Source organism: Jaculus jaculus, chromosome 16 (genome assembly GCF_020740685.1).
Source record: "Jaculus jaculus isolate mJacJac1 chromosome 16, mJacJac1.mat.Y.cur, whole genome shotgun sequence".
In the NCBI taxonomy this organism is placed as follows: Eukaryota; Metazoa; Chordata; class Mammalia; order Rodentia; family Dipodidae; genus Jaculus; species Jaculus jaculus.
The window spans coordinates 8,984,027-9,001,135 of NC_059117.1; the positions used below are offsets into that span (position 1 = coordinate 8,984,027).

The 17,109-nt window shown below is 46.5% G+C and overlaps 1 protein-coding gene across 2 annotated transcripts in view; it reads left to right on the forward strand.

Annotated features, from left to right (window-relative positions):
- Positions 1–11,652: 11,652 nt before the first annotated feature.
- Cobl (cordon-bleu WH2 repeat protein) overlaps positions 11,653–17,109 on the forward strand; it is a 229,437-nt gene continuing 223,980 nt past the window's right edge. For both annotated transcript variants that reach the window (XM_045136083.1, XM_045136084.1), the window contains exon 1: positions 11,653–11,730. In XM_045136083.1, coding sequence (XP_044992018.1) covers positions 11,690–11,730 — 41 coding nt within the window. In that variant the 5' untranslated portion in view covers positions 11,653–11,689. The remainder of the gene's footprint in view (positions 11,731–17,109) is intronic.

The window sequence follows — 17,109 nt, forward strand, 5'->3', positions numbered from 1 at the left end:
TCTGCAAGGGCGAGGAGCTTTATTTCAGGCTTAAGCTCGGTCTCATGACTTCACCAATGCAGTGGGTCCGTGCAAGAGCCCTGAGTCGTGGGAGGGGAGAGTTTTTATAGGGATTTGAACATAGAAGAAGGGGATGGGTACGTGATTGCTTTATTTAAACAGTCTACTCTTCTGGTTGGCTTAGGATTTTGGCAGGCAAAGTTGGCAGGCTGGGGCTAGGGGAATTGAACTTATCTATGGCTACGGGAATGTATGGCATAATCAGTTTCCAGTAAGTGTTAAACCCACCCTTACCAGCAGATAAAAGCTTAGATCTTGCCGGGAAACAGAAGCTTAGGCACACTGAGGGCTCTGGAGCCTGTCATGCGTCCATCTGGCTCTTGAGTCCTTCAGAAGAAGGTGAGATTTCACCAGACTCAGGTGAGATGCACACCAGGTGATGCCCTTGACCCTTCATCACATCCTAATAACTCTATCTCTCCCTGTCAAGTCATCTTTGTGACTTAAGAGACTGGAAGAAGTGCTCTAACCATAATTGGGTCTCATTCATTCTGCCTGATGCTTGTATGCAAAGGTTTGCCACCTCCTGGACAGTGCACCTTTGTCCTAAAGGCCTACAGACATTGAGGACAGGCCTCTTCCCTGAAGTAGTGTTCTGAGAAAAATCAGAACAAACCTTCCATCACCATTTCCATCATCATGACTGTGTGAAGACTTTTGACGGTCTTTGAAAATGCTCCATAATTGCTGTACAGTTGAGGCTCAATTGGGTTCCCTGACCATGGAGTGAAAATAATGTCCAGTTAGAGTAATAAGAAAAACAAATGTCCCCGTCTCTGTCCTGCTGCTCTTAAGGAACTCCAGACCACCGGTAGCTCTGTGCACTTCCCAGGATGTTCCTCCTGCCCTGCACCGCTCCGGGCCACAGGCAGTGCCTCCCTGCTTCCCTGGCCTTCTGCTCTGCGACCCTCTTCGGTGCTGGTGCCTCTGCTGAATCCCTCTGCTGGGGCTTCCTTCACAAGCGCTCTGCAGACGATGGGACTCAGATGCTAATCTGTGCTGTACTTGATGGAGCTAAGAAAGACTGGAGCAAGTTACCATGTGGAACACCGTGTGAAGCTCCCCAGCTCCTAGTTGTAACGCAGAAGGAACCCCCAGCCCCCGAGCTTCCCCACCCTTGGCTCTCATTAGGAGCTCCTTCCTGAAGGCCTTTCAGCTCCTCCTGGCATATGTCTGTCCTGGCATTCACCTCCTCCATCCACCTGGCCTGTTCAGACCAGCCTGAGGCCAAAGTATAGGTGTGAGCTTGGAGCTCTGTTAAATATTAAATACTTGTAAATTGAGGAATGCAGAAAGTATTCTCCCTCGTTCTTTACCTTGTAAATGTGGATTATACACTTACTAGAAAGGTGAAGCTTTCATCTGAAGAAGCATCCTAGGGTATGGCACAATATGCCAGGAATATCGGAAACCATAAATCAAAAGTGCGGAAATATATGCATAAGCTGATGCCTGCACTGTTGATCAAATTAGGAAACAGAGAATTTATGGCATGCAGGGCAGTATGAAAGAAGAAGTAACACTGATATATCCAGTTTTGGCTTTTGAAATGACATCAAAGTGGAAGAACTGAATAATCAAGAATGGCACAGCCTTGTTTGTTGACTAATGAGACTGGCGCTTCCCGCTGATGTAAAACTGGCAAGTTCTCTGAGGCAAAATCACTCATAAAGACAGAACACACACTTGGCCCAGGTCAGAAAATCCTCTTTAGTCAGAGCTCCTTGGATGCTTCTCTGGCAGGCTCATGTTTCTGAAAAACACTGCAGAGGATCCTGCACGTAGTTGCGTAATCCTCGTGTGGGCTGAAGGTAGAAGTGCGGCGTTACATAAGTTCACAGACCTCATATCTCGGCAGACAGGCAAGGAGAAGCGTCCCTCAACGGGCAGCAGAACTCCCAGAGTGACCTCACCAGGAGAAAAATGATAACAGCTGCTGGCTTAAATAACGCTTCATGACAAGCTGAAGAGATGGCCGCACCTACACGTTCCCTCCATTTGCTGGCTGGCTGTGAGCATAGCACATATTTTCTGGCAAATGCTTGTGCTGCCTCTGCACGGGATCATCTCCCGGGCAGCTGGGAGGCAGCACCAACTGTCCCAGAGTGGGTAAGAGCCTAGGGTGCTAGGTAAGGGTCCCAGGACACAAGTCCTTTCTCTGTATAAACCTGAATGACCTTGTGAGGGTCATAGACTCTTAATTATTTTTCCCCAGCTGTAAAATGTGACAACAATACTTTCTGTTTTGGACTGGTTTTATTTGGAGGCTTTTGGGATAGAACCCGGACATGATGCATGCTGAACAGGTATTCTATCAAGGATCCACATTCCAGCCCTTTTGAGTTGCTTTAAATATTAAATGATTAGCATTTGTTAACAAGTTTATCATAATGTGTGTCACCTAGTCATTGTGTTTTGATTCTTTTTGCAGTGCTGGTGTTGAACATTGGCACGCTTACATGCTGGGCTCCACAGCTGAGCCTCTGTGATCACTGTGTATAATTGTTACCTATTCACCCATTTACTGTACATTAGGTTCATGAAGTTGATCATTATAACCATTACTCAACGGGAGGAAGAGGACAATGGTGTTTGTCTCCTCGTAAGCACTGGGGGTGGCACAAAGGAAATTAAGTGGAGGTAATGAAAACACCGACTCAGCTCCCAGAACGGCCTGAGCCAGTCTGCTTCTCTGCTAGCTAGTGGTATACATGTTAAAAAAAAAAAAAAAGAGAGAGACAGAGAGAGAATTTGGGCAGAAGCAACTTATGGAGATGGATGATGCTATATGCAAAAGCCATAGATTATTTTTTCAAAAAAAATATGTGCCAGAATGAGTGCCATCCAGTGAGTTGTTTGTCAGGGATGTCCATGATGCCCCCAAATGCTGCAGGCTATTGCCAAGGCTCCTGGTTGCCCGCCAGAAGTCAATGGTGAGACACCGTAGGACGTCGAGGTATCAGGCTGGAACTGGGGTGGAAGCCTCCTCCCTGTTGGCTGGCTGTCAGGATGCTGGAAAGAGCTGTGCAGCCTGTAGCCTTCGGGAGGAGAAAAGTGATCCACAGTGTCAACCAGCAGTGGACTCTGCAACACTTACGGCTGGAAGGCCAGGCCAAACTGGTACAACGGTGGCATGTCTTTTATGGGAGAAACAAACTGCTATGGTTGGACTGGTGGCCTGTTCTGTGAGAGGGAATTCCTTGCCTGGTTCTGAAAACCTAATGAAAAGCTTAAGTTTGGGAGATCATGACCCCTTGGGGAAACATTATCACTGTTGTCTGGGTAAACAGAAATATTATGGCAACCAAACTGCCCTCTAAACTTTTATTTTTATGGCCATATACTAATGCTGATTTCACTTTTGGTTGTTGAAGCTTCTCTTTTCAGATGACAGTGACTGCTGGAGTGATTCAAAACTCACCAAAGTGCTAAGAAGTGACAGTGGAGTGTTTAGTAATCAGTACTATATCTCTATTGCACCCTCCAAGGCTCAGAGACCAATGCAGAAGAGGTAGCTGAAAGACTGTAAGAGCCAAAGGAAGGGGAGGAGTACTTGTAATGCTGTCTTCAGGACACAAGGTGGTCTTGCCACTCAGGACCTCACAGTGGCTGATGCTACCTACATCAGAGCTGCATGATGGAGAAGAACTGATGAAGTTGGAATGGAGCAGAGAGTAGTGGAAAGAAGACAGGATGCAATAGTGGGTGGTAGGAGAGGATTATGATCATAGTACATTGTTTATGTCATTAAAACACAATAGCAACCATAGCCAACCACCCTCCCTTGGTTCCTGTTCTGCTCAAGGACCAGCTGACTTGGAAACAGTTGGCCCCTCCCCCGTCCCACACCCTGATTTCCAGATCCCTATAAACCAGAACCTCTTCCCTGCATGTCCTACTCAATTGCTCATAATTGAGACTGTCTTATGGATTCCCTTTCTTGTTTCCCACCCCCTCCCTCACCCTTCCCTCCCTCCCCATCCATCCTATTGCTTAGTCCACGAGATGCTTGCCGGATATCAATGTGGAAGGTATTCAAACACAGTCCTGACAAGGAGCATCAGATTAAGCTGCAATCAGTTATGTTAAGCTCTCCTAAGCAAGAAGATGGTGCAGAATGAGAGGCTCTGAGGAGAACTACGCACTCCCCCTTTCCACATTTCCCTGGGCAGAGTTCTTCTACCCATCAGTCACCACCCTGGAAAAGTAAACTGTCATTAGCTTTTTAAATTAAAATTTCAGGACTGGAGAGATGGCTGAGCAGTTAAGGCACTTGCCTACAAAGCCAAAGGACCCATGTTGAATTCCCCAGGCCCCAAGTTAGCCAGATGCACAAAGTGGCACATGCGTCTGGAGTTCATTTGCAATGGCTGGAGGCCCAGGAATGCCCATTCTCTGTCTCTTGCTCTCTCTGTGTCCCCTTTCCCTTTGCTTTCTCTTTCTATCCATCACTCTAAAACAAATAAATAAATAAAACACAAAATATTTTTAAAAAAAATTTAATCTATACTCTGTAACACTTTGTATTACAGAAATTTGGTTTAAGAGTTGTTTCTTAGATACAGTAACAAACATATACATAGCAGAGGAAAAATGGGCTAACTAAACATTGTGTTAGCTGCTTTCTTGCTACTAAGCTAAAATATCCAGCCAGAAGCAACCTAGGGGAGGAAACAGTGTATGCTGGCTTACAGTTCAGAGGGGACGAATGTACTGTGGTGGGAAAGCTCGGAACCTGGTGTCGCCTGGTCATAGAGACAGCAGGGGGCTGCTCGGTAAGCTTTCTCCTTTTTATCCAGTCCAGGATTCCAGCTCATGGAGCACAGCCCCCACTGCTCGGGTGGTCATCTTATTCTTGAAAAATCCCTAACAGACTTGCAAAGAGATTTGTTTACAATGGTGCTTCTAAATCCCGTCAAATTGACAATCAGAGATTAACCATCACAAACATCATAAAAAATGAAAAGGTCGGCCTGGAGAGATGGCTTAGTGGTTAAGTGCTTGCCTGTGAAGCCCAAGGACCCTGGTTCGAGGCTCGGTTCCCCAGGTCCCACGTTAGCCAGATGCACAAGGGGGCGCACGCGTCTGGAGTTCATTTGCAGAGGCTGGAAGCCCTGGTGCGCCCATTCTCTCTCTCTCCCTCTATCTGTCTTTCTCTCTGTGTCTGTCGCTCTCAAATAAATAAATAAATTAAAAATTAAAAAAAAAAAAAGAAAAGGTTTTGGGAGGTGGTTCATCAGCTAAAAGTGCTAGTTTAATGTACTTGTTTGCAAAGCCTGCTGGCTCAGGTTCAAGTCCCAGCACCCTTGAAAAGCTGCGCAGCAAGAGGTCTAAGAAGGAGGCACACGCCTTGAGGCTCTCTTCTGACCTTCACAGACACCTCCCCCTCCACCCCTCCTCTCTCACACACAATGAATAAATACAATTTTTTTTAATCAATAAAAATCATATGGTTCAAAGGATAGAAAAATGTAAAAAATACAAGCCCTTGCATGGAAGACAATACTTTAAGGCATGTATGGACAAGGGACTTGTATGAAGAATATACAATGAGCTCTTTAACTCAACAAAGATAGGGACCATCTAATTAAAAAATGGACAAAGGACTTGAATATTTCTCAAAAGAAGTACACAGATAGCTGGTAAGGACATGATGATGACCAGCATTAAAGTTATTAGGGAAATGGAAATCAAAAATACTGTAAGGTGACACTGTTCCTGTTAAGGTTACTCTAATCAAGCACAAATGGCAAGAAATTCTGAGGGTGCTGAGAAACTAGAATCTCTACGCATTGCTGGCAGACTTAGAAAACAGTATCACTTTGAAAGAAAAGTGTGGCATGTTGTCATAGGATCCTTCAAGGGCTTAAGCATGGAGTTAGCCTGTGTCCTGGAAATTTCTGGGTTACTTATATTATCAAGAGACTCAAAAATACACACCCACTCAGGAATTTGGATAAGAATGTTCATGACAGCATTAATCATAATGTCAGAATGGAAGTCAACTAAATGTTTTATCAGCTAATGAACAGATAAACCCAATGGGGTCTCTCCATGTGATGGAAACTCTTTGAATATTAAAAGTAAAATAATATCGTGTGCTAAAATTGTGGGTAACCCTTGAAGATATTATGTTACATCAAAGAATCCAGTTATTGGGCTGTAGAGATGGCCTAGTGGTTAAGCGCTTGCCTGTGAAGCAAGAGGACCCCAGTTTAAGGCTCAATTCCCCAGGACCCACATTAGCCAGATGCACAAGGGGGCACACACATCTGGAGTTCATTTGCAGTGCCTGGAGGCCCTGGCATGCCAATTCTCTCTCTCTATCTGCCTCTTTGTCTCTCTGTCTGTTGTTCTCAAATAAATAAACAAAAAAATTAAAAAATATATATTTATAAAAATGAGAACCCAGTTATCAAAGACCACATATTGTACGGATTCATTTATGTAAAATGCCTAGAACAGGTGAAATCATAGAAAAATAAAAGTAAACTAGGACTTCCTAGTGAATGAACACCAATGGATGTAGGATTTTCTTGGGGGTGATTATGAAGCTCTGAGATTAGACGTGGGTGGCTGTTGCATAAGTCTATGTATATATAAAACCCCACTAGTCTGTGGGCTTTAAATGAGTACATTTTATGGAATGTGAGTTATATTTCCACAAAATAGAGCCATCTACATAAATATATGTATTTTTAAAAAACATATTTTTATTTATTTTCAAGGAAAGAGATAGAGAGAAAGAGAGAGAGAGAGATCGAGAGGGCCTGGTAGCTACCTAGTCTAGCCAATCTGAGGAGCTTCAGGTCAGTGACACACCCTATCTCAAAAAATAAGGTGGGGGCTGAAGAGATGGCCTACCAGTTTAAGCGCTTGCCTGTGAAGCCTAAGGGCCCCGGTTCAAGGCTTGATTCCCCAGGACCCACGTTAGCCAGATGCACAAGGGGGAGCACGCATCTGGAGTTTGTTTGCAGTGGCTAGAAGCCCTGATGTGCCCACTCTCCTCTCTCTCTCTCTCTGCCTCTTTCTCTCTCTCTCTCTGTGTTGCTCTCAAATAAATAAGTAAAAATAAACAAAAAGAATAAGGTGGAGTGCAATTAAGAAAAATACCCAATGTTAACCTCTGGCCTCTACAAACTTGTGCAAGCATACATTCATACCTGTGTGGCTACACACATATGAGCGTGCACGCACGCACACACACACATATGTGCCTGTAGTACAAAAATACTTAACCATTATAGATACCATCCTGAAAGGAATTTATTCAGCACTGCCTTGAATCAAAGTTGGGAATGGAAGGGCAGGGCTTGGGGATTGTCAAGCCTTTCTCAAGGGATGCCTTGGGCCTGAATTTAATGTCTCCCCACTGCAGACTCCAGCAGGGTGCCCTTGTCCATAGCCAAAGGCTCAAGTTTCCCTAAGGAAGTAGCCAAGCCAGCCACCGAGAGGAAAGCGTGGGCGCATGGTCACTGCCTTCCCTGCAGTCACAGCCACAGGAAGACACCTCAGCTGGGCAGCATCTGTGCTGCCCACAGCCCCTGCCGAGGGCGCAGCTCCGGTGATTACTCCCTGCCAGGGCAAAGTGGTGGCTCGGTGCTTTTGTGTATGGTCTAACCAGCGTTTTCGGAGCCAGCGCTGCAACTACACAGGGTTGAAAAGCAAATGGAAATAGAACCTGAACAAGTCAGAGTTCCAATGAATTGATTACACTGGACTGCCAGGCACCACCCCAGACGCTTCACATGTGCTCTCCTCACTCAGAGCCTGGTGACGGAGGTGTTCTTCTTATCCCTGGGATGACACTGTTAGGCACCCACTCGCTCTTTTTCTTTTTAAATAATTTTTAATTTTTATTTATTTATTTGAGAGCAACAGACAGAGAGAGAAAGAAGGAGAAAGAGAAAGAGAGATAATAGGCACGCCAGGGCTTCCAGCCACTGCAAACGAACTCCAGACACGTGCGCCCCCTTGTGCATCTGGCTAACGTGGGACCTGGGGAACCGAGCCTCGAACCGGGGTCCTTAGGCTTCACAGGCAAGCGCTTAACCGCTAAGCCATCTCTCCAGCCCCCACTCGCTCTTTTGTGGTGGGGATGCCACCTTTGAAAAATTGTCATTTGTAATGATTTATTCTCTAATAAATCCACTCAGGCAGCCATGAATTATACCACAGACTGGGTGACTTGATCAGCAGAAATTCGCTTTCTGAGTGTCTTAGAGGCTGAGGCAGCCATAATTGAGTTACTGCTGAGGTTGCGTTTCGGTGAGAGCCGCCTTTCTGGGCTGCGTGCAGCCCCTGCGTCCAGCGTCCTCACTTCTCCTGTGTGAAGGAAGGTGGGGAATACTGAAGTCTTCCTCTTCCTATATGGTCACCTACTCTGCATGATCAGTGACTCAAGATTATCATCTCATTTAGTCTTACTGCGATGGTCAATCTTGTCAACTTGATGGGACTTACAATGTCCACAGAAAGAAATCTCTGGTCACCACAGTTAGGGACTTTCTAGATTAGGTTAACTGAGACCCTGAATGTGGGCAGCTCCTCTCCGTGGGCAGTGTATTGGGTTATACAGAAGAAGGCTAGCTGAGCGTCAGCCCTCACCACTCTGCTTCCCCACTGTGAACCGAGTATGAGTAGCTGCTTCGTGTTGCCGCCACCGTGTGTTCCCTGCTGTGATGGACTGCCACTGAGACTGTGAGCCAAAACAAATCCTTCCGCTTAGTTTGCATCTCGTCAGGTATTTGGTCACGGCAAGATTACACCTCCTGTGATGGTTTATACTGACCTTCAACTTGACAGAACCTAGAATCACCTAGGAAACTAGCCTGAAGACATGCCTGTAATGGGTGAGGGATTCTTGTGGTGAGGTTGAATTGTTGGGAAAAGACCCATGTTAACTATGGGTATCACCATCCCATGGGCTGTGGTCTTGGACTGTAAAAAGGGAGTGTGCGACCTGAGCATCAGCATTCACATGCTCTGCTTCCTGACTGTGACATGGCGTGACCAGCTGTTTCATGTCCCTGCTACCATGCACGAGCCTTATATGATGTACTATAACCTCAAACTGTAAACCGAAATAAGTCTCCCCCTTTACACTGGCTTTTGTCAGACTTTTTTTTTTAAAAAAACACACATATATATATGTATATATATATATATATATATATATATATATATATATGTATGTACATATATACATATATATATATTACACATATATACATATATATATATTACACACACACATACATACATACATACACATACATACAGAAAGAGAGAGAATGAATGATTGTGCCAGGGCCTTCAGCCACTGCAAACAAACTCCAGATGTATGTGCCACCTTGTGCATCTGGCTTATGTGGGTCTGGGCAATCGAACCTGGGTCTTCTGGCTTTGCAGGCAAGCACCTTAACTGCTAAGCCTTCCCTCCAGCGTTTTTGTCAGATATTTTATCCCAGCAATGAGAAAGGTAACTAATATATGTCCCTACAGCCTTTCTCTAAATGTCATCACAGTGATAATTAACAATTCCATCTATGATTTTTTTGAGGGGGGCACAAAATTCAGTCTATGACACATTCAAAAAGAATACCTATCTTGACATCTCAATCCATATCAACATTGTTACTATTTAGTATTGTTTAAACAATCCTTATGTTGAAGTTAAGAGTAAGGCCCTGCACAACTTGGATCTACCCTCGCTGTACTCATGTTACAGAAAAGGAAATGGATGCCTAGAGAGAAGAACTTGCTCCTGGCTGCCCTCCCCTGAGTGCCGGTCAGGCCTGAGGCTAACGTGGCTGGCACTGAAGCCTCACTGCTCTGGGAGCCCCTTGACCAGGAGGCCTTGCAGACCAGGAGCCCATTAGGGAAAAAGGACTCTCGGCTTCACCCCAGGATGGATCATAACCAACATGCTAACAAAACCCCAAGGCCCTAGACCCCACCAGGGCCACAGCTGGTGTCCTTGCCTGTTGGTGAGTGACATGCCACCTCAGAGTACATTTGCCTGGGGACCTCCGTGGAGTCGAGGCCTGATATCTGTTCTGGTTCTTACCTCTGGCCCATTCCAGGTTATCATTATGACAATGGAGTCCAGTGAAAGGAGAGGCCTCAGCGATCCCAGGATGGACTTTCTGATATCCATACTCAGAGCCGGTTGGAGGCCTAGATCATTCGGTGTACTCTTTACGGATGCTGAGTGCGGACAACATTACACAAAGTCTACTGCTCACTGAGGTCATATTCCAGAAGAGAATCCATTACAAGACATTACAAAGTACTGAATATGATATGAACATATGTATATATTTATATTCCATGAATACATAATGAATATGTCTGTATGTATATAAGTGTAAACATTTACATGCATCTTGGTTATAAATATAAACTTAAACGTAAAGTACCAAAAATATACACAGTGAACAAGGGGAAAAAAGTCAAAACAAGAGAAGCAACTAAGGGTTGAGCTGAGGGCGAGTGGGATGTGTTTTGGGACAAAAGGATTAGGAAAAGAGTGGAGGAGGAGCTGGTATCTGAACAAAATCAGTAGATTCCAGGGTTCCAGGACCCTGAAAGCTAATGCGGTGCGAGCATTTACACTCAGAGCACCCACCTGGGAGGCTGTGTGTGTGTGTGGGGGGGGGGGGGGGCTCGCCCGTCCTGGAGGGCCCAGGGCGGCTACAGCTGCGTCTGCTGCTTTGCAGAAGGGGAAAAGGCTCAGACAGTTTTCTTACGCCTGCCTTGGGAACCAGTAAAATTGGTATAATTGTAGGCTGGAATCGCATACCAACCAGGATCTCCTTTTCTTGTTCCTTTGCAGTGAACTCCAGTGGAGAGGCTTAGCTGGGTGGATCTGAATCTTGGACACTGGCTGCCTCTGCTGGCATTTCTTTCTGCTCTCCAGCTCACAAGAGGAATCAAGGCCGGGGCCACCCTGTTGTCCAGCCGTATCCAGCCGAGCAGGCTGGCAAATATAAGTCGCGTCCGGCTCTAGTGGAGTTCTTGCTGGCACAGCCGGTGCTGCCTCGGAGGTTTCTGATTCTGTAGGACACCTGCACATGCACATGCCCAGGCTCTCGGTGCTACAGGTCTGGAATCCCGTTTTAAGACTGTCCGGCCCTCAGTAGCTCTGTCATTGGCATTCACTTCTGCACAGCTACAGGTGCTCAGATGTTTGCCTAGTCCAGACCCTGGGGGGCCAGAGGGAAGCGCCCCTAAGTACCCGGGAATGGAGGAGCGGGAGCCGCGCTTCGGGAGGGAGGGCCAGCGCCGCCCAGGTAGGTGTGCGCGTCCAGGCGGGACCGTGGCCGCCCGGGAGCGCGCGCGGCGGAGGGCTGCGCCGAGGAGCGGGGCCAGGGCGGGGGCGCACGGGGAGGACGGCGGGGACAGGGCGGGGAAGGGCGCAGGGACGCGGGCGGGGGCGGGCGGAGCAGCCTGGGCGGCGGCGCCGCACCTTTCCCCGCGCCCGCCCGCCGGCCCCTCCCCGCCGGCCGCTTCCGTCCTCTCCGCAGGCCGCTGTCCTCCGCCAGCCTCGCGTGGGAGGACGATGGGTCAGCGCGGAACAAGTGGATGACGGCGGCGGCCTCCGCAGAGCCTGTCCGCCGCCGGCACCATGGACGCGCCGCGCGCCACGGCCGCCAGGCCCCCCACCGGGTAAGCGGGCGCGGTGGGCACGGCGGCGCCCTGTGGGCGCGGGGTCGTTGCTCGGGTGACCGTGGGAGGACCGGCCTTGGCGCCCCGAGCGCGGGGCTGTGCCGCTGTGCGACCGACGAGGGCTCGGGGTCCTCTTGGGCCGGGCTGGGGGGTGGCGGGGAGGCAGCGGTTCTCTGGGCCTCCGAACCCAGCCTGACACCAGCTTGTCCCCAGTGCTCCTGTGAAACCGCCCGTGGTGGCCCTGGTGACCCGCTGTTCCCTGCCACAGGAGGGGATGGCTCCCTGCCTGGCGATCAGGGAGGTGTGTGTGTGTGTGTGTGTGTGTGTGTGTGTGTGTGTGTGTGTGGAAGGTATCACCTGAGGCTTCCACGACTACTGTTCCCACCCCTACTTTCAAGCCTGGGTGTCCTTGGCAGTGTGGTGGCTCTGGGTGGGGCCACCCAGGCATGGGACCTGCAAGTCCGGGAGATCTTCCTTGTCCGAAGATTCCTCCTCGGCCCCAACCTTTACGCTTTACTTTCTTTTTGCTCTCCCCCCACGTCTTTGCAAGTTGAGGGTCCGTGTCACATGAAGCATTTTTACTTGTAGAAAGTCTAACTTCCCTAACAAAACAAACAGTCCTGCGAGTTAACTGGATCCTGGCCCGGGCCGAACCTGCCCATGGGTGCCGACCTATCCCGTCCAGGCCACGGGGTCAGCTCTCCCCTTGTGGACTTCATGAGGGCCTGGCCGAACCTTCGACCTCTTGCTCGCTGGAACAAATGTTCAGTGAGTCTTGCGAGTGGAATGAGTTAGGGTGGGCCTGCACCTGCTCGCCAGGCGACCCACTTTCCACCGAGCCACTGCATTGCGCCGGGCAGCTCTGGGGACAAATTTCTTTTGCGGTTATGTCCCACTGACTCACGCCGCCCCCATGCACGTACACAGCTGTTGCCCAAGTACGTAGACGGTTTTTAAACTAATGCTCTATTATTTCCTAAAGTTTCCATTAAATGGTAGCAAAAAGTGAGCTCAATTAGCAATTTATATAATCTTGAAGCCAAGGAATGTTAAGATACGCCTTTTCTCCCAGTGTCTTTAGATTTGGTTATATAATTCTTCGAAAATATATGTGGGAAATCCTTTTCATCCTAGGGAGCATGGAGTAGTCTGAAATAATTACGTCTTTCCTAGAGTCATAATAAACTTATTATTATAATCCAGGGGATTGGATAATTTTGTCATTATTATCTCTCAAGTAAGTATGAAAAAGAGAATGTTTAAGAGGCCTGCAAAACAGCCCAGAGTATGTTATTTTTTTAAAATGTGCAGGAGTCCAGGTATAGAAGTTGAAACTACTCTTCCCAGACTGCGTCAGTAGGGCCAGCTGGTGAACCCAGGTCTCCTGTCTTCCTCACAGAATCGCAGAGCTCCAATTAGCCTGCATTTGTGAGTCACAGAGGGAAACTAAGGCCTTGGGCTGTGCATGTGATAGAAAAACTTAAGGTTATTTCTGATTCATTTGATTCATTCACCTGGCATGCATTCACAGTGGCAAGAGACCCTGTCATGTCCACACACCCACGCATGAATAAAAATAAATTCTTTTTAAACAGGAAAGTTCTGGCTTCAGTCTGATCCCGGGGCTATCAGATTCTGCTGGCTTGTGCCTGAAGTAACTACTTGCTTTGTCTCTTGAGAATAGGCACTGTTTGCGCTGTGCTTGAGTGAAGTTTGTTTTCAGTCTGACATTGCAAAGGTTAGTTATAAAATCAAACTTTGTGTAAGTTATCATTTTCCCACGTGGTAGCAAATAACTGAGGGGAAGAATTGATATTGTTGACAGAAACTGTGAGTTACACGTGCGCTGTGTATGCTGGTGGAAAGGAGCACGTTGGAAATTCTGGAGATTGCACATTATAAAACATTCAATGGGGCATTGCTGACGAGCAGATGGGCTAGTGAATGTAAGCCATCTCATTCAATTAGTTGTAGACATTAGCTGTCTTTGTTAAGAACACAAATGCAAACCTTACATGGTTGAAAAGCATACTTTTCTTAGCAATTTTATCAAAGCAATGACTTATGAACAATTTTTGTCTGGAGAAAGTAGTCTTTTAGGAAAGATGTTGTGCAAAAAATGTCAGGCTTGATGTATTGCCGAGGGAACTTTGGAGCTGTTTCCATTGTGCCCTGCGTGTTACGTGCATGGGATCCACACACCCCGGCATGTTACGTGCATGGGATCCACACACCTGGCGTGTTATGTACATGGGATCCACACACCCTGGCGTGTCACGTGCATGGGATCCACATACCCCAGTGTGTCATGTACATGGGATCCACACACCCGGTGTGTTATGTGCATGGGATCCACACACCCGGTGTGTCACGTGCATGGGATCCACACACCTGGTGTGTCATGTACATGGGATCCACACACCCGGTGTGTCACGTGCATGGGATCCACACACCCGGTGTGTTATGTACACGGGATCCACACACAGGTCCTCATGCTGGCAAGGCAAGTGCTTTGCCAACTGAGCCGTCTCTTCAGTCCCATTTGGCTAGCTTAAAGTACGATTCACTGACAGAATAGTCAGGAACAAAGAACATGGCAAGAACCCCACAGGTGAAACCTTTAAAAATATTTTTCCCTGTACTTGTATGTTTTAGTTTATCTGTTTGGGTGATTGTGGGATGTGTCCGAGCAGATGGTTGGTGTGGGACTGCAGACTGAATTTTGCCCTGGACACTGCATGAAGAAAGAACAGGACATTTGGTATTTGGCAGGTTGATGGCTACACTTTTTTGATTTAGGAAACACTATTGTGTAGAAAAGTTCTCCAGTGATATGAAAGTTCAAAACATTGGGCACATTTGGTGAAGGGCTTTATTCAATTAGTTGGCTTAAGGAAAATCTGGTGAGGGGCTGGAGAGGTGGCTCAGCAGTTAAAGGTGCTTGCTTGCAAAACCCGCCGATCAAGTGTTTCATTCATGAAGCCAGACTCCTGTGTGCTTGTGTCAGCAGACACCCTGCCCTGCCTATACCCAACATAATAAACACAAACACACAAATAAATATTTTAACTCAGTGAGCTTGATAGAGATATGGCTGTAATTTTCAGTACATTCTTATATTTAATCAATTTATTAGAGCAAGAATTAATTTGAAAAAAAATAAAGAGGATGACTTTATTTTATTATTTTTGGAGACAGGGTCTTTATGTAATCCAGGCTGGCCTTGAACTTGCCATCTTGCCTCACGCAGGAAGTACTGGGATGATAGATGTACACCCGATGCTTACTTCACAGTGGGTAACTTAAGCCACTTATCTGCCAGCTGCCAACATAACACCAAGTGGGGAGGGGCTGCCCCTTTGGACAGTGCCACAGTTAGCCCCTGTCCCATTTTGTATCAAACCCTCATCAGTGTTGGGATAGTAAAGAAACCATAACAGCTATACGTCACAATAAAATGTTTATATTCTTAGATATTTGTCTTTTGACTGATACATTTGGAGTTTGTGCTTATAGTCTTACTAACGATAAATGATTTTATATTACATAAAACCTGACCACTGAATTTAAGCCATATTTTTAAAAGATATTACCATGGAACTATTCTTTATTTTGGCAGTCTATTTAATGCCAAAGTTAGGAATTAGGATTATCTCCATATAGTGAGCATGTCTAGGAATTTTTTTTATAGCTGTACTATTTATTAGTAAGAGGACTTGGACATTACCCAGTCACAATGTCAAATCATCATAGAATAGAGCATTTCTGTTACTTTCAGTGATTTTTGTCAAGAAAATGGAACTGAAGGGACAGTAAAAGTTTATACTCAGATACTTATGAAATGTCAAGTCTTTCCTAACTCATGCAGCCCCTCCTTGGGTCTTCTCTCATGACTCTCTCCCATGTGTGATTGAATTTATTGGGATGAACTGTGACCTGGGAAGGGTGAGGTGACAGTCCACATGTTTATGCATGCCTTAATTCTGTGGCCTCTTTAATTTGAGACTTTCAAAATGAGGTCAAAACTTGTGTACACCCAACCAGATGTCTGTAATTACTAAGAAAGCAGTGATTATAAGATACATCTAGATACCACAACTAGCTTAGGAATCTAAGCCTTTTGTACTCTCTGGTAAAATTTACAACTAAGTTTGATTTTGGAATTGATCAAGACTTTTAAAAACTGAGAGGAAATATTTGCTGTCACATCAAGTCTGAAACAGAATAATGTGCTCCTATTGAGACTTGAATTAAGGAAATAGATTTATCAGAGGGCAAGCGTGTTTATTATGTGGCGTCTCCTTGCGTGCCTTCTTGCCCATCCACGTTTAACTGTTGAGTCTGTGGATTTTATGTGTCTATTAATGTTAGTGATGTGTTTCAGTTTTCTTGCGCTGTAGGAGAAACAGCTCTGATGTTGCATGACCCACTGAAATTCTTTACTGCGTCGCCTCTGTTCCTTTCTGTACTGAAGGCACTGAATATTCATTTACATTACTGGCATATTTATAGTGGGTCTTTCTGTTTATTTAAGCAAGTTGCAGATGGTAGCCCTCGACAGCCCCTGTTTCTGTGCTTTTGCTGTCCCTCGTTGGATTCGTCACTTGTTCCGTCGTCATCGAAGGCCTCGTTCTGGTGACCGCTTTCCACTGAGCTTCCACCGCCCTCTGTCTCCCACCCGTCCCTTGCTGAGGTGGAATGACGTAGGCTTGATATGGTTTCTCATTGCTTTTCCCAAAGCTTGCTTTCAAGAGTAATGCACAGCAGCCCAGACTTGCCTTGGCGGCTGTGGACTGCAGGGAACTGACGGTGGGTTCCCAGCGTGCGTGCATTTCCTAGTGCCTGGCTCCAGCATTTTTCTTATGCTTCCGAGCAAGGCCTTATAAAAAGAAGGATTTCCCCAGCTGGCAGAAGCCCTGTGGCCCCTTAGGGTTTTAACGTCTGTCTAGTCTCTCTCAGCAGGTAGAGAGCTCTCCTGGTAGAGCTGTCTTCAGCAGACCAAGTCCAATTAGCATGTGTTCCCCAGCCAAAAGTATTTCAATTAACGAGAAAAGCTCTAAATTGACTGTCAAGATACATTTTCCTTAGGCACATTTGATTAGGCACACTCGAAAATTGCAAATGCTTTTACGTAAATGATTCTTATAGATCCAATTCCCGCCTCCACCAAACCATTGGATGCCTTGTTCACAGACTCCCATTGAAGCTTGGTGTAGTTGGCATAGGCCTAACTACTTGAGAAGTGGAAGTGGGAGGAAAACATGTTCAAGACTAGCCTGGTCAACATAGTGAGACGCTGCCTCAAGAAAGTTGAGGATGTGGCCTAACAGCTCTTTGGACTGTCATCCAGTGGTAAAGCGTTTAGCATGTTGTAGGTTC